The 24,279-nt window shown below is 38.7% G+C and overlaps 1 protein-coding gene across 10 annotated transcripts in view; it reads left to right on the forward strand.

The window, feature by feature from the left end:
• The window catches only part of plekha6 (pleckstrin homology domain containing, family A member 6), a 327,603-nt gene that overhangs the window by 291,188 nt on the left and 12,136 nt on the right, over positions 1–24,279 (forward strand). For 9 of the 10 annotated variants that reach the window (XM_039749189.1, XM_039749191.1, XM_039749190.1 and 6 more), the window contains 6 exons: positions 1,531–1,667; positions 9,520–9,610; positions 12,506–12,618; positions 20,252–20,428; positions 21,014–21,166; positions 22,422–22,555. In XM_039749189.1, the coding sequence (XP_039605123.1) occupies positions 1,531–1,667; positions 9,520–9,610; positions 12,506–12,618; positions 20,252–20,428; positions 21,014–21,166; positions 22,422–22,555 (805 nt within the window). The remainder of the gene's footprint in view (positions 1–1,530; positions 1,668–9,519; positions 9,611–12,505; positions 12,619–20,251; positions 20,429–21,013; positions 21,167–22,421; positions 22,556–24,279) is intronic. The other variant, XM_039749184.1, reaches the window with a different exon arrangement.

Genomic DNA, 24,279 nt, shown 5'->3' on the forward strand with positions numbered 1-24,279 from the left:
CTTAATTGGGTCCTGAAATTTACTGGTACCCTACCCAGGGTTGGTTCCTGCCTTACAGCCACTGCTGCCAGTACAGGTTTTGTCCCTAACAATGATGAATTGAATTAACTGGGTTTGAGAAAACAAGGTCGGTCTATTAAATAACGAGACTGACACAGTAACTCACTTTTATTTATATAACAATTCTAATGCTTACCCCCTTCAATATACTCCCCATTCGCAGTTATGCACCAATGCAGTCTTGGTTTCCACTGGTCGAAGGCTTGGAGCAGATCAATTTCTGCCTGTGTTTTCAAGAAATCTGACATTTTCTTCTTTACTTCTTTACTGCATCCATTGACTCAAAACGTGTTCCTTTAAGCACCGATTTCGCATGAGACATGCATTCTTCCCCGTTAACCTCAGTAAGCATTTGAAAATATTCCGTTGGTGTTTTGTTCAATTTTACTAAAAATTTCAAATTGACCCATTGCTCACCTCTTAAACTTAGCATGATTCCGACACACAAGGGCAAACACAACTGCATTAAATGGTGACTGACAATCAACTTAACGGCAGAGAGTGTTGTCATTTGTCGTGCAGGTTTGGACAGGTTTAAACCTGCATGGCAAGTGCTCGTAATCAGTTCTCACTGCTTTGTTTAAGAGATAGAAGCACAGTGTCGTTATTTAATAGACAGACCTCATTTAATGTGTTATATCATTTGTGAGACATGTGTCTTATCCTGTCATTGCTCAAATCCGATTTTATGTTCTTATCAGATTTACCTGTTTTGACAGTTTACATTTATAAGTTCAGGTGTTCTGTATCTAATTATAATACGAATGCACCTGTTCTCTGAAATGGCACACCTGCACACATTTATATATTTCTGCGTTACCAACAACAACAAAAAAAAGTTATATCTGTGAGATGACTGATGGTATTAAAACTGACAAAATGGACACACTAGTAGCTAGTGTAGGTATCACATTTTGCTCAGGAAGACATCAAACGTTTGTCAGCTGTACATGATTAGGTTAAGAAGGTGAAAAAAATACAGATGGCTGTCTTTTGGTTTTTTTCACACCCATTGCTGGCACTGCTGCAGCAAAAGATGTGTTGGTATGAGGAAGGACCCAGTGATGGTGAGACCGTAACTGTTGTTACAAATGTAGCTCTCCTCCATGGTTGCTTTGCCGTGCTGCAGGCATTGTCTTATGACAGCAGAATTCACCCCGTGAGTATTTTAAAAGCACATGAATTCCAATCTGATCTTTCTCATTCATTTCTCATGGCTATGAATCGCACACATATACTACAGTATGTAGGAGCACATATGAAGGTAACTCAAATCTGATTTGAATAGATAGAATTTCTATGTCCATGCAGCCCAGAAAACATCCGATTTGTGTATCATTAAGGCAAAAAAGCCAATTTGAGTCACTACAGCTTAGTAATGTGAACATAGCCCAACAGCATGGCCTTCCACTGTATACAAAGAGTAATGAAATTAAAACTGAACTTAATCTTTCTCTCTTTTTTCCTCAGTGACAAGTGGACCATCAGGATCATTCAGTACTAACAGCCCAGCCAGTCCCCTTAGCTCTGTTAGCCTCACAAGTCCCTTGAGCCCCTTTTCTCCAGCTTCAGGTTCACAAGGCTCTCCCAGTAAACACGTCATAGAGGTGAGTTGTCTTTCCTCGCATTCACCAGCATCCTTTCTTCAGATCTTACAGTTCCCGATCCTGATACTTAAGAGGCTCTTCTTTGGATCTGCAGGTTTTTTCTTGATTTCATTTGTCTTTTGTTTTAATTCAGAATCTGTTCCTAGGTAAAACCAAGTTAGTAATTTGTGCTAGAATTACATTTAAACTAAGAAACAAAAGCAAAAAAGCATAGGTTATCACTTGACAGGAGGAGACAGAAGGGCACTGCAGAGATTAAACCTGGAATGTTAAATACAAGGCAGCCCAGCAATGGAAAGAGGAAGCCACTGCACCGAATTACATCTTAAATGTAATATTTTTAAATACTCAGGGACCACTTTATGTATCAAAAGGTAGTCATTGTTGGTGTAAAAGTAGAGAAGTTACTGTGGGGGTAGATGATTTCAAAACAGTTAAACCTTCCTCTTGTGTTAGGGTCTGCACCGACCCGTTTTAAATTTTAAATGCATACAAGAATCACATAAATTTGTTTATTGCATCAAGGCTTTTTGACTTTGTCAGTAACCTCTATTTCAACAAAATAAAGCAAAAAAAATATATATATTTTTACTAAATTATAAAATGCTCTGGTTGAAATTTTGACCTTTGTGTTGTTAGGGTCAGTTTTGACCCAGTTATGATAATACGATGATAAAGCAATAATTAGAGCCAAAACTGAAATCCTAAGTGCACTGTCAGCTGACACACTGACAACCAGCTCCTTTCCTAATCATGTGAGCTTTCTCATTTTGCGTGGCTTTCCAGTATACCTACTGTACACAAAAACAAAACAAACAAAGACGGGAATGTCCAGACATGTGAGGTGAATTCACTCATTTGAGTGGCCATTTGACTTGCAGAGTGCACATTTACAATTTGCAGCATGCAAAAATGAGAAGACGATTTACAGTGAGCCAAGTTCTGGATCATATTTTTGGTGAAAATGAAGGAGAGGACACAGAGCAGCATAGCGATTCAGATGAGCAGGTTTCTGAGGAGGAAGACAATGTGGAGAATCATCCAGAAGACACAGACACATCTGATGAGTCCGATGAGGAGGTCAGTGGTGCTGAAGCTGCTCCTGCTGAAAGATTGAAGTCCAAAAATGGTAAGATCTTTTGGAGCTCAGTACCTCATGATATACATGGCAGGGCAGCTGCTGCAAATGTCATCAAAATGACCCCTGGAATCACAAGGTTTGCTCTGACCAGAGTCAGTGACATCAAGACATGTTTTGAGCTATTTATGCCATTGTCTCTAAAAAGAATCATCATCACTATGACGAACCTTGAAGGAAAAAAAATCCATGGCGACATGTGGAAAGACATTGATGAGGAATACCTGGATGCTTTCATTGGTGTTCTTCTTCTTGCTGGAGTGTACAGATCCTGCAATGAGGCCACTGATAGTCTATGGGACGCATCAACAGGCAGAAATATTTCCGGGCAACAATGTCACTTCAGACATTTCAAATGATATCAAGAGTCCTCAGATTTGACAACAGAGAGACCAGAGTGAGATCTGACCAGCTTGGTCCCATTAGAGATGTCTGGGAGAGATGGGTGCAGCTCCTTCCGCTGATGTTCAACCCAGGGCCAGAGGTGACAGTGGATGAACGTCTTGTCCCTTTTCGAGGAAAATGCCCCTTCCAGGCAATACATACCCAGTAAGCCAGGGAAATACGGCATAAAAATCTGGGCAGCCTGTGACGCAAGAACCAGCTATGTCTGGAATCTACAGATTTACACAGGCAAAGCTGCGAGTGCCATCCCTGAGTAAAACCAAGGAAAACGTGTGGTCCTCGATATGACCACTGGACTGCAGGGTCACAATATCACTTGTGACAATTTTTTTACCAGCTATGACCTTGGACAATAACTTCTCGAGAGGAAACTTAGCATGGTGGGAACAGTGAAGAAAAATAAACCTGAGTTGCCTGCTGAAATCTTGCAGGTGAAGGGCAGGGCTCCACTTTCCTCAAAGTTTGCTTTTACAGACACCACCACTGTTGTCTCATATTGTCCAAAAATAAACCGGAATGTGATACTCATGTCTACTCTTCACAAAGACGCAACTGTATCATCAGGAAGTGACAAAAAGCCCACAATTATCCACGACTATAACAAAAACAAAGGAGGAGTGGACAACCCGGACAAGCTGACAGCTACATACACATGCCAGCGAATGACCAGAAGATGGCCAATGGTTGTGTTTTACAACATCCTTGATGTGTCTGCATATAATGCATTTGTGTTGTGGAGCCACATCCATCAAGGGTGGAACTCAACCAAATAAAACAAGTGGAGACTGTTTCTTGGGGAGTTGGGAAATTCCCTTGTCAAGCCACACATTAGGCGAAGGGAACGGGTGCCCTGAGACCCAGACGCTGCAGCCTTTGTCAGACAGCTGCAGAGCTCACCCAGCACTCCATCCTCACCATCAGCAACACAGAGAGAATCTGCATCAGCATCCTCCTCAGCCAGCCCTGCCTCAACACCAACCAAAACAGCCCCAACCCCAGTCAGGCCGCCTGATTCGAAAAGAAAGAGGTGTCAGGTCTGCCCAAGCAGTAAGGACAGAAAGACAAATGTATTGTGTTTCAACTGCAAGAAACTTCTCTGCAAAAAACAGACAAAAAGTGTCACTTTTTGCCACTAAACACACACATACACAAGCATGTTCTTGCACACAGAGGTTTTTACTCTGATTTAGCTTTGTATCAGTTTTGGAACTTGTAATTGATTTCTATTTGTTTAATTTTCTTGATTGGTTTTTGTTTATTTGACCATGCAAATATATATTTTGTGTCATGACCTGTTCTGCTTTTCATTTTTTTCAGTTTATATTAAAGTTCTATCGCTGAAAATAATATTTTTTTGCCTTTTCTTGATGTAAATATCTATGGGTCGAAATTGACCCGTAACACCATAGATGTCACTTTACTTATTAATATTAAAATGAAAAAATAAATAAAACAAATTTATTTAAGAGATGTGTTCTATACCCCTCAGTATTAGTCAGGTAACACAACAACCTTTTATTTATTAATATGATTCTCTTGAGGTTCATTTTACTATTTTTTAAAATTGAAATCAAGGGGTATACTGACAAAAAATGGCCCAGAGTCCAACACCAAAAGTATTAAAACAAACATTTTCATGGATAAGGAAGCCTAACAAGGTAACCAAGAGATGAGAAACAAATTGGATGATAGCTTATTGTTTTGTGTATTTTATAGCTGATTTAATACATGGGTCAAAACCGACCCGTTAACATAAGAGATGATAACAGAAAGCTAACACAAGAGGAAGGTTAATCACATATGCGTTGGGTTTAAGATGCATCTTTATTAGCAGTTCCATTTTAAAGTACTCACCATTTCACAAGCTTCCATTCAAACCTAATAGATGACAATTAAGCAATGAAAAATGTGGTTGTGCTTCTGGATAGTTCATGTTTTATTACTTTTGGCTCTGCAATATAGTTGTGCACATACAGTACGTTTATGTACCCCTGGCAGAAAAATGTTTGGATAATATGAGTGATCAGACAAAACACCATTCTTTGAAAAAGGAACAGTGGTCACATGAAGTGATTTATCATAAATAGTTGATAGCATTACTACTGTTAATTACTTGCATTATTCTGTGTTTCTTATTGGTTTTGTGTATTATTTAGTTTTTATGTATCTATACTTGTTCTGTTATGTGTCTTGTGGGTGGTTCCCAAAGAGGCGGGGCCACCTACCTTTCACCATCAGCTTATACAGGCCCAGGAATACTCACAGCCTCTCACAGTTCATTGAACACACTTGCATTGGTGAATTTCTCTTGTGTTTATTTTCCGCTTGTTGCTTATTTACTGGATTTTTTGAGCTTGTGCTCTGTTTTTTACTTCGATTTCTGGATTTTTGTATTGGGTATTGTTTGCCTTGGATTGCCTCTGCTTTGTATCTTTTGTAGCCTGTGGAGTTTCACTGTTTTCAGAGAATTTTTGTAATATAAATCTTTTGATTTGTAAAGATTCTATGTTTGCCCTTTTCATGACTACCCGGGGTTTGATGGCTTCCCTCCCCTTCTAGTATTTCAAAATATTTTGAGTCTCTTGTGATCAAGAACCCCAAGTTCACAACAGTGCAGTGGGAAGCGCTGCTGCCTCGCAGTTAAGTGACCCGGGTTTGCTTCCCGGGTCCTCCCTGCGTGGAGTTTGCATGTTCTCCCCATGTCTGCGTGGGTTTCCTCCGGGTGCTCCGGTTTCCTCCCACAGTCCAAAGACATGCAGGTTAGGTGCATTAGTCCTTAGTGTGTGCTTGGTGTGTGGGTGTGTGTGTGTGCCCTGCGGTGGGCTGGTGCCCTGACTGGGGTTTGTTTCCTGCCTTTCACCCTGTGTTGGCTGGGAGTGGCTCCAGCAGACCCTCATGACCCTGTAGTTAGGATATAGCGGGATGGATGGATGGAAAAGGATATGAAAAGACATTCAGAGTTTTGAAAATGCCAATCAGTAATGTTCAAACTCTACTCAAACTGTTGAAAATTAGGAGTTGAATTAATACCAATTGTTTTATGCAGGAAAGTGCAAAATGTTTATAAGGTAACCAGGAGATAAAATAAGTTCAAAAGACAGAAACGGGCTGAATACCAGGAGGTCCAGTAACCAAAACCAAAACACCAAATGAGAATCATAGTCAGAAAAAATCAAAACAAAGGTCTTAGCCAACAAACCAATAACCAAAAGAAAAACAAGGATGTGTTCAAATTACTTACTAATCCGAACTCAGATACAAATTTGATCTTGTGAACATTTTTCCCATTGCATTATGATTGACAGTTCACAACTTTAATGAACACCACCACTGCCCCAAAACATTGCTCAAAAATGATGGCGGAAACATTTTTAAATATTTCAAGTAAAAATAACTAAGCTCTGAACCAAAAATCTGATGTCATCATTTAATTCCCTAGAGTAAAAAACCACCAAGTTAACTGCAAAGTTATCCCCAAAGGGCCAGGGGAAGCTGGGAAAATGTAACTACAATAAAATATCCAAACATACGAAGTCAAAGTCTGGTAGACCAACAAAGATTTCAAACACAACTGCCAGGAATTTTTTTTCGGGATAAGAAGCAACTTCCACAAGCAACTTCTAACCGAAATAAAGGCTTCAATGAAGCATAAGGAGATACATAAACAAAAGTGGGCTGCATGGAATAGCTGCCAGAAAAAAGCCTTTGCTGTGCCTATACCACAAATCAGCCAACTTACAATACGCGAAACAGCACCCATCAAATCCTCAAAACTTGTGGAACAGAATCCTTTTGAATGATGAGACCAAAATTGAACTTTATGGACACAACCATAAACACTGTGTTTGGAGAGGAGACATCAGGGCCTGTGAAGAGAAGCACACCATCCATACTGGGAAGCATGGAGGTGGACCACAGCAGTTTTGGCAGTGTAAAGGGAATTTAGTCAAAAGCAATGGTAAGATGAATGGAGCATGTTATCAGAAAAATGTCAGCCTGGAAGACGCACATAGGGAGCGCTTGGACTTTCCAACTTCATAATGATCTGAAACAGAAGACCAAGTCAACCCTACAATGACTGCAGCAGAAAAAAGTGAAGGTTTTGGTGTGGTCATCATAGTCTGCTGACCTCAGCATCATTGAGCTACTTTGGGAAGGTCTCAAATGTGGAGTTCATGCAAGACCACCAAAGAATCTACACAACCTAGGGGCTTTCAGCCAAGAAGAATGGGCAGATTTACTATTTCAGAAAATAAAGGGTCTCATTCACAACTGTCACACAAAACTGCAAGTTGTCATTAATACTAAAGAGAGCCATGCAAGATATTAAGAGCTAAGGGTATGCAGATTTTTGAACAGGACCATCTTATTATTTTCTTTATCGATGTGGTTTGTTTATTGATTGTGCTCTTCTGGAATGCCAAGTACTTTCATTTGATTTCCTTTAAAAATATTAAAAATGTGTTTTATCTGTTCACTTTTGAGTGAAGAGAGTGTTCATTCATCTCTCTGTTCATTTCTTTAAAAAGTGGTACATATTTTATAAATTCTGCCAAGGGTATGTTAACTGATGAGCACAACCTATAAAAAAGAAGACACACTCTTATGGTGTCAGTGAAACATCTCAGTGACACCCGATGTCCAGCATAAGTCAGTGGCTAGCAGGCTGGCTTCCTCATCACTTAAAACACTTGATGCACTTTGTCTGGTTTTAGATTCATTGCTAATTACCTGAATGACTTTTGTGTGTTCACTTGTAATGTCTGGTTGCCATCTAGCTGTACAGCAAAGCAGAGTTATATGACAACAAGGTGGGTGGGTGTCTGCAGACAGGAAAGCTGCCCCAAATACACTTCACGTCCCTGCCCTCAAAACTGCGATCCCTTCAGCTGAGCTTGGCTGCTCTAATGCTCTTGTGCTGTCTCTCTCTCTTCGCTCTCTCTCTCTCTCTTTTTCTTTCCATCTCCGATTCAGGACATGGGCCCTCCTCGACCCCCACTTCCTAAATCTTATTTGCCCCTATCATCGTCCCCTGGCACCCCACCCTGTGTTCCACCCCTACCCCAGCCCCTGCCTCTTGATGGCAGACTGTGGCTAGGCTGCAGCAGCAGACTGCGGCCCAACAGGGAAGAGGAGGCTGAGCCCCGGCAGGGACAGGTACCACCTTCTCGCTGCAGCCTTCCCAGGCACAAATGGTTTGACCGTCCTTTCATCATCATCTGTCCTCAGGCCTGCATTGTTTTTGATTAACATTTAAGTAAATCTTACTTATTAGTAGCAAACTATTCTTTTTTGCCACTTAAAGGAAAATAGAATTGTTTAATAAAGTAACTGGCTGCAGGGGCGAAAAAGAAGATGTTTGGTCTTGTAGGTTTAGAAACCTTTTTCAGCTGGAAGGAAACTGCAAAAGTTTCAGAAGCAAACATAAAATACAGAACACGGTAACCAAACAAAATGGAGAAATAAAGTGCAAGTATCAATACCCCTTTCAGAGTATGTGGGCAATGTGGAGTTCAAGTTGAACTTTGCATTATATTCTCACACTTTTATTGTCTTTAAAGGAACACTCAACCCCAAAATGATATTTTTTTATGTTTCTTATCCCATGTAGAAGTGCCCAATAAAATGTTTAATCTCATTTTTTCATGAGGAATAGAGAGATACATTTTTATCCATTTTTTGATTGTCTTTATTGTTTATTTTGAAGCTTATTCCAATACAGCCATACATCTACCTTTACATTTACTGGGCCAGTTTAAAGCCACCAGTTAACCATGCAGCATCTTGAAAAAAATCAAAACTTCAACAGACATCACTGACTATTCTGATTATGACTAATTATGAAATAGATATTTTCAAAAGTCTCCAGGTCTGTTGACAGATGGCTCTTTTCCACCTCTCATCATGTTCTTTGCCCGTTTGTTTGTCTTGTTCTAGTCTGTCTCTGTTTTCCCCTCTTTTGTGTTGTGGTGTTTTACCTAACGTGACTGTGGACAGATTTCTGTCATTTCCATCACACTGTGCAATGCTATAGAGTGTATACAGTAATATGTGCCACCTCTTGCTAGGACCACACGAACCTTAGCTGTCCTCCCAGGCGTCTTGTCTTCTTTCTGTTCATTCTAGCAGTTCATGTACATTTGTACAGTACATTGCTTCTGTAGATATCACTTTTCAAAGTGAAACATTTTCTGCTTTGGATTGCTTAACTACACTGGGATGGGAGCTGAAGGTCAGTGTGACTGGTGTAGAGTGCCCTGACCATTTCTAGTTTTGCTGACCTTTCTTTTGTTTTTTGTTCTATTCCAGCAGAAGTTCACCTTCCAGTCAGAGAGTTCCACTGCAGCAAACTCTCACCAAGCAGAACACGTGGAAACAGACTCTGATCGCCAAAATAAAGGTGCCACGAGCTAGTCCTCAATTTTACTATTGTCATGATAGATAATACTTCTGTGATACCAAATTAACTTAATTAGGTCTATACAATCACAGGAGCAGAATAATCAGAGCCAGCTTGAGCTTTTTTGCTGCCGTAGCAAAAGTTGTGAATGGCACCGCTCTACTCCCTTTACTCTGAGGGGAATCATTACTGCCTGACTTGTACATAGAAAAGCAGAGATATGAGAGGGGAGACGGGATTGGGAAGAGCGAAATATGGAGGGTTTGGATATAAAACCATGAATTTACAATTAGGGAATGTCAAGAGGGGCGTTTAATTTCTTATAGTAATGTCTGTTGATAAGATGTCTCAAAAAACATACGCTTGAAAGGTGCCATTTCAGAAAACATGTACAGTAGAAAACTGTTTTTTTAACCTAATATATATAAATATATATAAAGAGAGAGAGAGTAACAACCAAATAATACAAAGAGTACACGATACATGTTTTGCTCCAATTGGGGCTCATCAGATATACACACTTTTGCTTCCCTTTGCGGGGATCAAACCCAGGATGTCAGCACAGACATTCTGGTTCGCTTACTCGACAAGGTGAACATTGGAGTATTACATGCATCTGATCACAATCTGATATTTGGGTGGTTACCTACGAGGTAATGCTTGTGAGGTAAGGCTGGCGTCTTTCAGCATCTGCAATAAGATACTGCAGATGTTCTATCAGACGGTTGTGCTGAGCGCCTTCTTTTATGTGGTGGTGTGCTGGGGAGGCAGCATAAAGAAAAGGGACGCCTCACGCCTGGACAAACTGGTGAGGAAGGCAGGCTCTATTGTAGGCACGGAACTGGACAGTCTGACATCCGTGGCAGAGCGATGGGCGCTGAGCAGGCTCCTGTCAATCATGGAGAATCCACTGCATCCACTGAACAGGATCATCTCCAGACAGAGGAGCAGCTTCAGCGGCAGACTGCTGTCACTGTCCTGCTTCACTGACAGACTGAGGAGATCGTTCCTCCTCCACACTAAGGCACTCTTCAATTCCACCCGGGGGGGTAAACGTTAACATTATACAAAGTTATTGTCTGTTATACCTTCATTGTTATCACTCTTTAATTTAATATTGTTTTTTATCAGTTTGCTGCTGCTGGAGTATGTGAATTTCCCCTTGGGATTAATAAAGTATCTATCTATCTATCTATCTATCTATCTATCTATCTATCTATCTATCTATCTATCTATCTATCTATCTATCTATCTATCTATCTATCTATCTATCTATCTATCTATCTATCTTGTGGTTGGTCGGCCAGTCAGCAGGCATTCACCATGCCCTCTCAGTTGTGAGAAGCAGATCATAGACATGATATATAGTACCTGCCAAATAATACAGAGGACACAAGATGTGTTTCACCCTAAGTGGGGCTCATCAGGCGTACGCACTTTTGTTTATATATATATATATATATATATATATATATATATATATATATATATATATATATATATATATATATATATATAGCATTTAATAATTCTCTAAGAAAAACAAAATGCATCAAATAATGACATTCCTATTATCAATCAAACTCTGTGGGTGTCTTTAAACTGCCAGCCATGCAGCTTATGATGATGGTGACAGTTTTGTTCAAATCTTACTAAAGTAGCTCAGTAAACATATACATTTCATTTAGGTTACTGAAATAAATTGACAAGCTTAAGATAATGTCAAAATTCAATGAAACTGAAGTGTAATGATTGTCCCAAACATTTACCCATGATTCCTATTTACTGCATCCTTGCTAAATATGCAAATAATACAAAATAACTATCTAATCAATGCATGACCTCCTACCCTTTCACCAGTGATGGATGAATTATGGAGATTTTTTTTAGTGGGTCAAGAGGGGATGCCATAGATATTGGTGAACAATGGAGATAAAAATATGTAAAATTTTATTCTAAACCAGTTTGGGAGATGACTATAATTTGAACTAAATCAGTCTTTAACAATGTTTTCAAGAGCACAATGTTCTTTTGCCATTGTTTAATTGTATTTTTCCATGTCTATGTGTTCTATGTTACACCAGTTTGAGTAATATTATCCATGTCTACAATATGTTGTATCCTATGATTATTACTCCCAAAATCTCCATGTTTATGACAAGTTGGTGCCCATGTAAATAAAACTAAAACTGCAAACCTGCTCATGAAGAAAATAAAAAAATGAGAATGTTCCTTATAAAGAGTATGACGCATCCTGGAATTTGGAAGACCACCAGTAATAGCAGTGGCTTGTGTAGGTCATCAGATGTTAAGACCAAACATCCTAATATAAAACAACAAGGTCCGGTTCATGGGAATCAGACAGTTGTTTTCAACTGTTTGTCTGTAAGTCAAACTTGGTATTATTTAAAAAAATGATGCCTCCAAAACTTTGCCACCTTAGGCAACCACCTAGTTTGGTAGAGCTCTGAGAAAAACTGAAACATTTATTCTGGATTAGCGTAATAAAAGATTTTTCTTACATACAAGACAGTTTTGTACTGTTATGTTTATAGTAAGAGGACACAATATTTCACTTACCAGATTATTGCACAGAAATGACCAGAAAACAATCTGTGAAGACAAATTCCATAAAAAACTATGAAGACAAATTTCATAAAGAGATCACCAGTCTTGTTAGAATGCAATATCTGGAGTTTGAAAAAAAAACAACTCTTAGTACTGTAAATGTTAGAGTTAATGATGTCTGGCAAACAGAAGCAACAGCTGACATAGAGAGATAACAAATATTTTTCAAATCACATGTTCTTGTGTTAGCCTTAACCTAACAGTAATGTACTGTATGAAGAGGTCTACCTGGTCCAATTCCAACAGTTCTTCCCTTTTTTTCTACAGTTGGTGTTGTGCCCCCAAGGACCAAATCTCCAGCTGAAGAAAATTGCAGTTCCCCAGCCCAGGTCACCTGTAGAAACTCTGATCGAAAACTGCCAAATGGACATCTTTCTAGGGTAAGATTTCTCCACATCCCATAAAGAAAAAGTATTATCTGTGGAAATTTTGAAGCTTGAAAGCCATAATAAACTACTTCTACATTTAGTGGCGTCACAGACAAACTGTTGTTTTAGGAAAAGGAGATTTTAGAAGTCTTTAAGTGATAGATAAGAAGGGCATATCCAGTACTGTTTGAAGTAAACATCATGGATTTCACTAGTAGACTTGGAAAAATGAATCTAAACAAAAACTTTAAAAAGGGTGTTGATTGGTTAAAAGACATTATTATTGGGAGAACATATAGTTTTTTAGCAATTGAACCAAAAATACAAAAGCTTATTTAACACATTGGGCCTTATTACACATGCATGGTTCATTCCTGACTGTCTGTAGATGTGGACTGCTCTCTTTCTCAGAACTCAGCCTACTACATAAACTCCCAGCACCCAACTGAAGGATGGAACAAAACATCTTAACATCCCATATCAAAGAGTAAATGGTAACTGACAGAAGTGAAAGAGTTGTGGCATTAAGAGCCCCAAAACTGGGCTATGTGACATAAACGTACAGGTATAGAAAAGCAGTGTAAGCACACAGAAGTTCAGAATTATTGGGGTCATGGAGGGAATGGAAGATGACAACCCCACTAAATTTTTGTTGGGGTTCTTATTCAAAATTCTCATGTGCAATCATGGCAAATGTTGAAACTGAAAGATCAAATTGCCTGTCTGGCAATGGTAAAATATGTCTGATTCCACAAGAAAGAGAATAAGGTTTGAAGCTCACAGAGAACAATCCTCTATGAAAAGAAATCAATTCAGCATTGCAGAGAAAATGGCATTACACACAGTCAGAAATAACCAGTGTAAAAATTAATGCAAACACAGATAAAGACCATATGATTTGCACAAAGAAGACAAAAGGTGCAACAAATGAGAAAGGCTGATGCAGGTGCAAATCCATTAACAAGACTGAAGCTTTGAGGTAGTAGTGGCCTTTAAATGGATTCCACAATAGAAGAGATTGGGCTACTTGCAAACTGGAAGTGACTTCACCGATCTTCAAATTTCAGAACTTCTGATCTACAGATTAATAAGGAGAAAATGAATGATAGTGTCTCCTCTCAACTCGGGATGAAATTACAGTTGATACACCATCCCTGAAAAAGCCCCCTACTCAGGCATGTGTATCACCAGCTAGAATCAAACTTGACAAATGGAAATCAAAAAATCTCTGTATTACACATTTGAGGAATCTGAGAAGGAAGAAATTAATAAGGAGTTAATAATGGTATAGAAATACGTCTTGAACATTTGTTAATTACTTTTAAGTATTTAACATACCAAACAATCATAATTAAATAGTGATTTAAAGGCCTGTTCAAATGTAACTTTAACAGCCTAACGGGATGTTTTAAACAAGACATACCAATGAGAGGAAACTAGCCAGATTGTTTAGCTAATAGCTAAGCTGTCCCAATATCTCATGCAGAGACTTCTTAAAATTTATCAGAGTTTCTGCCTCAACTACATGTGTCAGCAGTTTCTTCCAGATTCCCACAACTCTTTATGTAAAGAAGTGCTTCTTGTCTGTCTTCAGCCCTAAACGCACTTCCCCTTAATTTCCATTGATGACCTCAAGTATGTGATTCATGGTTATGCTGACATGATCCACTAATAACGTCTTCATCTCACATTATCTGAGAAGGTCATATTATTAAAATGAACATCCTTACAAAATGTGACATCTTTTTCAGCGCATTCCCATATATTTGAACTTTTTTATTTCAATTCAACCCTAACTTTATTCTTTTGGAATGCAATCAAGGAAAATAAGAGAGATGGCATAAACGACTTTCATCTCTCAACTATGTGTTCTGGATGAAATTAGACTGAAATCAACTTAGAAACTTCAAATTAGACAGAAATAGGACTTAATAATGACTACATTTTTATCCATTTTAAGTAAATACTGCCTTTAATCCTTCCTGTATGCTTTGGTTTGTGTATCAGTCATTGTTAATTGTTGTGAACCAAGAAGGAATACAGGGATTTTAATATGGCACCAGCACCGAAGATACTGTATTTAAAAAGCGCCAACTGCACCCTTACATTTCTACTAGTCTACCATATTTAAAAAATGGAATATGCTGTGCATTGGGATATTTAAGGATTATGTAGCATATTGGCACGCATATTTGCATTATTTGAGCAACAGCAGCTCCAGTATAGCCTATCATCACACCATTTATTTTACTACATGCAAGTCAAAGACTTTGTTAAAAGAAATTGTGACAACTTTCCTAAACTTTCTTCACTTTATACTGTAGAATTTTACTTTTTTAGCCTTTTGGTAGACATAAACAGTACAGGTTGCATATCTAAACCTTAGGAGTAGTTTTAAAACAGTGCACCTCTAATCTGAGGAAGCACTAGGAAGAGAACCTTATCAATAGGTTTTCAGATAATGAATAGAAATCTCCGGATAAATTTCATTCATCATTAATATGTGCAATACATGGCCTGACTCAGCTCAGATTTGTGAATTGCACACATTTCTGTTGATTGAAACAATTCAAATCTAATTGGGACAGGGCAGTATTTGTAAGAGATGCCTTCAGGTCACATTTTAGGGATACCCCCGTTATTGAGCCCTCTTGAAATAAAATATTTGCTTATTTACCAGATATTAGTTGCTAATCGCCTAATGACCCGCTTTAGATTTACAACTGGCAGCGTATTACTGCTGAATGAAGTCGTTTGTGGAAGAATCCTAACTTACTTACCTTAAAGTGATGGAATGGATGGGAAAGATTTCCTACTGAAATCTGAATGAAAAATATTAAGAATACATAAAACTATTAGAATCTGAGAGCCAATTAGCATTATCATAGAATAATTAACGTGCTGATTCATTACATTTTGGATACTTTCTTCATGATAGTTTTTTTTTTATCATTCTGTGCTTTCTAAACAGATATGGGAAAAAGTTATTTGAGTTAAAAGTAATTTTATTTCTTACTGATCTGTATTGTATTTATAAATTGTAATGAAACTTTACATTGAAGTGGCTGGTCTCGCAGTGCCACCGTGTGGCCTTGAGCGATAATGCAAGAGGTCACAAAAAATTACTAGCATTGAAGATTTCAAGTAAACCATCATGTAATCTTTCATTCTTATCTAATGGTTTTAACAAGGAACATGGCTGAATTAGTGCAAAATTTAAATATTACTATAAATGAGGTGCTCCACTTGAACGTTATCAAAATTTCTCTTCTGATACTCTCTTTATATTTTGATGGCTACCACTCTAGTTTTCAACCAGCTAGTGAGAGACTTGAATATTTTATTTGGTCCAAAGCTTACTTTCTAAATTAAAAAAAAAAATCTTTTTGCATATTTTTATCTTAGAAATGTTTGTTTTCATTTGACTATAGCTAGATTTTACTGCCAAATTTATACTTATACCTTTATTTCCTTATTACAGGTCAAATTCCGTTATAACAAACTCCCAGGGACCTAAAAAATATTTCGTTATAACGAAAATTTCATTGTAATGAGATTCTGTATTTGTTACTATAGTGCTTTCTTTAACTTGCGCCCAGGCGTTTGCAATCATTTCAATAGCTTCTTTTGTGTTTATTTTAATCTCCTCCTGCCTACAAGGTATGCTGACAAGAATTTTTCTCAGCATTTCCTTGTGATAATACACTTTCCCGAAACGCGATTGCAGCGTCTGTGGAAGATTGTTTGTCTGTTGCCGGGGCAGGGCAAAAACAGGCTTGTAGCTCTGCAGTGAAGTGACACAGAAGCAAATCATAAAAGATCAGGGTCGTGCTATAAGTCCCTGTCTTGCACCCCAAAACACGAGGCTGAGTCTCAGTACTTTAGGAAAACCAACTTTATTCAGCTTGAAACAGGAACGGAACACTTATTTATTGCAGCATGATCTGCCACTCTGCTACACACAGACACAGCATTCAGGCTGCATCACCTATCGATATCTTTTCTGTTTTCTTTGGTAGAGAGACGCAGCATAGCTGAGAGATGCAGAATATCTTTGAGGCAGCTGTTGCCCTGGCAACAGATAAACAGTCTTCCACAGACGCGGAGATTGGACTTCGCGACGCACTTTGGCGTGCCGTCCAGTTAGGGGAAGTCCCAAGAGAGTTTTCAAACCTCACATTTACGTTGAATGAGTGCCGCATTAATAAGAATGTTTTTTGAATGAGCATCTCTGAACCACATAAAAATTGCTTTTTCGACGTCTTCAAATGCAGCAGTTCACATACGTTTGCAACCAGAGATTTTTTTCTTTTTTTTGCTCGTTTTTTTAAGAAAGTTGACAGCGTTGATGGTGAAATTCCAAATTCACTGGCAACGTCTTTTTTTAATATGAACTGTTATCGTTTTTTCGTGTCTGCCATTTCTATAGGAGAGTGACAATGAGTTAAATTCCAATGGATGTTTTTTAAATGTTGACGAGCAATAATCAAAAGGTATCACTGAAAACAACAGGAAACAAAAAGGGCAAAAAAAAAAAAAGTATGAGGAAAGTTTGTTGAAAGAAAAAAAAATTACAATGTTTCTGTTTGGGGATCGTTGTGCACAACTGAGCTGCGGCCACAGAACTAGCTGCTCTGCGGATGATTCATTCAGGCATTTCAAGGTCTTTTGGGTTCTTCGGTATAATGAAAGTATCTGCTGAATGTACTTCGTAATAATGAGATTTCTATATACTTGCGTCATATGGGGAAACAGTCGGGACCATAAAAATACTTCATTGTAATGAAAATTTCGGTATAAAGATATTCGTTATTATTAGATTAGTGTAATGTGTTCTGAAAAGGCCTTTCTAAAAGTTATTTATATAAACTGCTGTTTGGTGTTAATGCCTTGAGGTTTCATGATCTTATTACATTGTTTTGTTCCATGTTCACTGGTTCCCCAGTCTCAGTCAGTACCGTTTAAAATATTGTTATTATTGTGCAAAGCCATGTTATAGTAACACTCATCATGTGTAATACTCCCCATTTCCCTTGACGGCTCATCACATTACTTAAGATCATCTTTCATATGTTCTACTTCTACAGCTAAAAGTGTTTGGGGCTCAGGTGTTTTCTTGACTTTTGCCAGGAGTGTACCATATTCTAGAGACTTTCACAAATACAGTGTATGCTCTACAGGAGACATAATAGATGGATGGATGGAGTGTGGTCCCTTACCTCGTCTGTAGGCCATATGGAAGGAAGGTGCAGATTCACATTCCTATTCCCTTTGTCGGTTGGGGAGAAGATATAATGGATAGACTAGGGAGACTGCCTATCAAGAACAGTTGTTCCCCCAGAATGATAGGTGGCAGTGTTCCTCCAGTCTGACTCCAGTTTGGACACCCTTCAGGACTAACTGGGTCTTGTAATTTGGGTAGGCAGACCTTTTGAGTTTCTCAGGGGTCTCTCTCTGCGAAGATAAGACTCCTGACTCAGAAGAGCTTCTTGGGTGCAATGTTCTGGCAGCAGAAGTACTTCTTGGTGCAGCATAAAGGCTGTCACCCCGCATTACTCAGGGAGTTGGAGATGGGAGGAAATGGATAAGGCCTGTCTGGGAGGAGAAAGAAAGAAAGAAAGAAAGAAAGAAAGAAAGAAAGAAAGAAAGAAAGAAAGAAAGAAAGAAAGAAAGAAAGAAAGAAAGAAAGAAAGAAAGAAAGAAAGAAAGAAAGAAAGAAAGAAAGGGGTTATGTTACCTCCTACAGGCCAAAGCTCATTTCAGCTAGTGAAGACATATCTTCTTAAGACAGAATTTAGGGAACTCTATACTGGGTTTGACCAACTGTACTGTTTCTTTTTAATTTTGATTTTATTTAGGTAGGATTTTTTTGGGATTTGAAAGCACCTAACACCTTTGTGAATTATTAACAGAAAATATTTTGATTACACTGTTAGTTGTTACATTTTGTGAACAACACAGTAGGCGTGATGGTGTTTGCAGTGCCGGTGCTAGGTTATTTTGTGCTCTAGGCTAAGCTTATTAGTGAGCCAACTGACTGTTCAGAAGCTAACCAGTGCAGCTCAGTTTTTCCCCCCTGTTATGATCTGCGCTGTAGGCAAATGTCTAATTCACCTTAATGGTGGCGCCAGCCCTGAGTGTACGAGAAAAGTCAAATCTGTTCTAACATGTGGTTCTTTACAGAGGGTCTAAATCGTATCGATCAAGAAATATCAACTGACTTGTTTCTGTTGTTAAGGTTGCCTCCTTGTATTTTCTGATCCAGCACTGTTTATTATTTTTTTGTAGGTCTACACAATTTTCAGTTTTATTGAATGTCGTGTGACTTTTTTGAAGCCTAGTTAACATATAAAACACATTGGTTGATGGACATATTTATTCTTCAATGAATTAATTTTTCAATGATTTATATATATTTTTGTGCATTTAGAGTTTTTTAAATACAATTGAATTAAAGTATTTAAACCACTATTGTGTTGTATTTATTTTGAAATGGATAAATTTGCCATTTTTGTCCATCAATCTACACTTAGTATCCCATAATGATGAAATAAAAATCAAAAACTGAAATCTCTTCATTTATATACAGTATATACTTAGACATTTTTGCCGTGACACTCCTAATTGTGTATTTTCTCTTTGAAAATACTGATTTTAATAATAAAATGATTGTTCGTCAACTTGCAGTTTTATAATTCAATTTCATTAAAAAGTATAAATTAAAAATAAGAGTGGCACGGTGGCGCAGTGAGTAGCGCTGCTGCCTCACAGTTCGCTTCCTGGCTCCTCCCAACGTGGAGTTTGCATGTTCTCCCCGCGCCTGTGTGGGTTTCCTCTGGGTGCTCCAGCTTCCTCCCACAGTCCAAAGACATGCAGGTTAGGAGCATTGGTGATTCTAAATTGTCCCTAGTGCTTGCTTGGTGTGAGTGTGTGTGTGCGTGCCCTGTGGTGGGTTGGCACCCTGCCCAGGGTTTGTTTCCTGCCTTGCGCCCTGTGTTGGCCCCCGTGACCCTGTGCTTAGGATATAACGGGCTGGATAATGGATGAAAATCAAAAATAAGTTACATTTAATGTAGACCACAAATGTCAGAATTGATTCAACTCTATTGGGCCCTTGAATAAGGCCCTTAACCTGCAATTAGTCCAGCCTGGATATGACGTTAATCTGCATCCAGCTCTGCAAGCAGGTCCTCCAACTTACAGGGAAAACTCAGGGGTTGCTGACAGGATTGACACTCCAGCCACTGTAAAAAAAACTCACACTGTTCCACGCCATTCAAACCAGTGTGGTGATGAGGTGTCCTCTGTTGCGCAGCTGCACTTGGGTTCTTATTTGAGATCCTGAGGTGGTTTGTCATGTGGTGGGTGCAGCAACGTTCCTTATCACTGCATGCTCCCAACCTCCTTTGGCAATGGCACAGAAACAAATGGGCAAAAAATCAATGGATGAAATGGTATTTAGTAATTGGTATCCAGCCAAGTGTTTTCTGAAATTTTGCTTTGCCTTCAGCCAATAACTTCATTTAGGTGCATCATTAAAATAAGTGCATTCATTCATTTCTGTATAGCTAATGAGTGGTAATTTTGGGTAAAGCAACAGATGTATATCTTCTCTAAATTTGCTTTGTGTATGTGCTGGCTTCAGGAACGGCCAAAGAGTGCAGTTTTCCCAGCCGAAATCAAGTCCAAGATGAGCGTGGAAGAGCAGATTGAGAGGATCAAACGCAACCAGAGCGCCTCCATGCGAGAAAAGCGACGCAGTCTTCAGCTTACCAGCTCTCAACAGATTGACGGCATGAAGCCAGCTGTCAACTACCGAGTGGTAAGTCTTTTCTACATTCTCATAGAAATTAAACAGCACAGCTTTTCAGCCTTTTCACTGTAGCTGTTCCTATTTCAAAATTTACTTTTGGTTTAATTTGAAGTTTAATGTCTCATAAATGACAACAGTATCCATCCTAAGATCCCGATCTGGTCTACATGGGGTTTTCATATGGTCTGGTCTACATGGGGTTTTTCTTGTGTACTCATATGTTCATATGAGTTTTCTGCAAGTTAATTAGGGTTTCTGTCCACATCTCAAAAGCACACATGATGATTTAAAACTACATTAAAAGTACAGTAGTTGATTGGTGACTCAAAATTTGTCCAAAATGAATGAGTCTGCCTTGCAGTGAACTTGTGCTGTGCCCAGAGTTGGATTTTAGCTTACAAAAAATGCAGGCAGAACTCTCTCCCCAAAACTTTCAATTTATGGAATTTATGAGTTCATTGAATGGAGAATGGATGAGTTCATACAGTGGGCAGTATAAAAATAAACTAGAAACTCAAGATTTTGTGCCCTCTCAACTATCCTAGTAAAGACATCCTGTAGTTAGCATTCACAATTTAAAATCCTGTGTCACAGGTACGCCGAAGGCTGACTGCTCATGAGGTAGACATCAAGGATTTGGAGGCAGCAGTTCGTGGTGAAGGGATTGAGTCTCCTCGTGAAGAAATTGCTCGGTTACGTCGCTTGGATGTTGAGCCAGAAAGTTACAGTCTTGACATTGGCCGTGAGGTGAGTATCCTGGCAGACAATTTAAAGGTTAGTGTCAGTGTACAATCCTAGGGATGAAATTAATTCATTAAGTATAGGATCTCTTTTTTTTTTTAATTTCTACTAGGCATTCCTTCCATGTAGAGTTTGAATGACTTTGACCTCAGCAAGTGTCTACACCAGTCTTGAAATGTTCGAAGGGTGTCAAAAATGTACCCATTGTCACTTTTATTGGTGTTTTGAAATGTTTTGATCTCAATTCTGCCCAAAATCTCATGTCTATCTCAACCCCACTCTCCTTAGCAGCTCTTGAAGCAGACAAGGTCATTCAAATCTGTCATGGCCGGGCTGTTTCTTATGTTCATGCTCAGATTTGATTAGATTTTAAGCACTTTTGGATATCTCCATTAGACAGCTAACATAAAAACTGACTTGATATTGAAGAGAAATTTTTTTTTTTTTTAAATAAGACACATGAAATAGATTTACAGGGCTATTCAAAATGAAAGAGCAGATTTCAAAAATGTATTTCAAACAAACTGTATAAGACAGAAACACGTTCCGCACTTCACTGGATAGAGGAAAGTTGAAAGTTTGGTCCTTGAGGTTGCGTGCACTCAACATGAGCACCATGTGTAGCACAACAGACATCAGAACGGTAGACCATTTCTTGCCAAGCACAAGTCAACTCTGGGATTGTTCTTGTGTTGCTCAGAAACAGCACAGACCTTATGTTTAATAAATCTGCAAAACATTTCTTAAATTTTTCACTTCATATTCTAGGCTATTGAGTGTTGCTTGATGCGGGAAACATGAATTTAAATGATTTTAGCACAAGGCAGCAAAACAGCAAAATGTAACAAAAGTGAAGGATTCTGAATACTTGTAAGTAAGCAATGTAGGTCAGTCTGATACATAAAATATGAAAAAATATAATTATTTTCCTTCATCACAGTTGCACATATTCCATATGAGGATGAAATCAAAGGTAAAATGCTGTTTGTATCTTTTCTGCCTTGATAGTGTTCTCCTGCATTTGTGTAGTTTCCCCTCAAATGTATGATGGTGGGCTTTTGAAATGGACGTGCCTGCTGCATAAGGTCGGCTCCATCCTTACATCAGTTGCTGCTGAAATGCTTTTGCTCGTGTTCACCTTGTACAGGAATAATGTAATGGTCTCAGAAAATGAACTTGTATCATCAGAATAATGCAAGGGTACTGTGATTATTGTATTTACTAGTAAAATGTAAACTTTATTCTTCTTTTCAACTCACAGTTGTCAACACCAGATAAAGTTTTGATACCTGAACGCTATTTAGAGCCAGAGCCCGAAGCACAGCTTAGCCCTGATGAACTCCGGGAAAAGAAGAAAAAGGTTGAAAGAATCAAGACACTAATCGCTAAATCCACGTAAGTCACAAGCTTTTAAAAAATGGTAACTAGAGTTAAAATCCTTACTCTGGGGCTCCCATTCCAGTCAGTTCTGCCACACTAATCTGACAAGATGTTGGGGACACAGGTGTACTGCTTTACTGGAGGCACTTCTTCTCAAATATATTAGAGAATTTACTTTATGTAGGGTCCTGCGGTGGGCTGTCGCCCTGCCTGGGATTTGTTCCTGCCTTGCGCCCTGTGTTGGCTGGGATTGGCTCCAGCAGAACCCCGTGACCCTGTAGTTAGGATATAGCGGGTTGGATGATGACTGACTGACTGACTTTATGTAGATGGGTGGCACGGTAGTGCAATGGTAGCGCTGCTGCCTCGCAGTAAGGAGACCCAGGTTCGCTTCCCGGGTCCTCCCTGCATGGAGTTTGCATATTCTTCCTGTGTCGGCGTGGGTTTCCTCCCAGAGTCCAAAGACATGCAGGTTAGGTGCATTGGCAATCCTAAATTGTCTCTAGTGTGTACTTGGTGTGTGTGTACCCTGCAGTGAGCTGGCACCCTGCCTGGGGTTTGTTCCTGCCTTGTGTCCTGTGCTGGCTGGAATTGGCTCCAGCAGACCCCCGTGACCCTGTGTTAGGATATAGCGGGTTGGATACTGACTGACTTTATGTAGGTGAGTGTATTAAAAAAATAATATCAGTGCCAGTCTGTGCTGGCTGCAGAAGAGGGCAGATAGGAGTAGCCTGACTATAAGTTATCAGTGTCATGGTTTGAGCCCCTCCATCTGTCATCTGTTTTTATGTTCATCTTATTAAGGTTTCATATACAAAAATATATGTCAAGAATAATTATCAGTGTTGTTGTTATTGTAACTGACCATTCCCTGCTTGCCCTTTGCGTTGTGTGTTGTGTTTGTTAAAAAGAAAGGAAGACAACAGATGGCTGTCTTCAATTCTTTATTCTTACACAAAGCAAAAAAAAAAAAAAAAGACAGGGACTCCCCGTCAGCACTCACAGCACATCTGAATTTATACAAATATAGTTACAGTATAACTACTTACATAGATGTTCAAAAACAATTCCCCTTACAGAAAAATCTGTTTACTATGATAACATACACATACTTTACACAAAGCAAAAAAGAAAAGACAGAGGCATCACTCAGAGAATCAACTTCTCTCTCTCTGTAATACCTATCGAAATAAAAAAACAATCCAAAAAAAAAAATATTTCATATTAAGATAGCACAAAATTAAAATGAGGGAACCCAGAAAACTGAGATTATATGATTACAATAAGCCACAGACACCAAGATGTAGTGAGGCAGAAGTCATGTGCGCAGACCTTCCAAATGTTGTAGTGGCTTTAAATATAAAAGAACTGCATGTACATGAAATAAAATGCTACAAATAGTAACGTTGTGTGTTTCATATAACATAAAGTTAAAGAAAACTCTTAATTAAATCAAAATTATGAAGAGTCAAGAGAGAGATTGAAACACACATCTTACCCCTTCAGCAGCCTCACTGAAGGAGCAGTCGTGCACAGTGCTGGTGTGCTACACCAATTAACGCCCCATGACAACACGGGAACGAACATTATAAATTAACTGTATTAATGCAGAGTGCTGATTTTGGGAAAGTTTGACTACTATATACATATAAATAAATGCAATTACTTGGCTACACTATGTAAGTGATGTCAAAAATAAATTGTTATAAAATGATCTCCTATCAAAGACAAAATATTGT

This window comes from Polypterus senegalus, chromosome 3 (assembly GCF_016835505.1).
Source record: "Polypterus senegalus isolate Bchr_013 chromosome 3, ASM1683550v1, whole genome shotgun sequence".
Lineage (NCBI taxonomy): Eukaryota > Metazoa > Chordata > Cladistia > Polypteriformes > Polypteridae > Polypterus > Polypterus senegalus.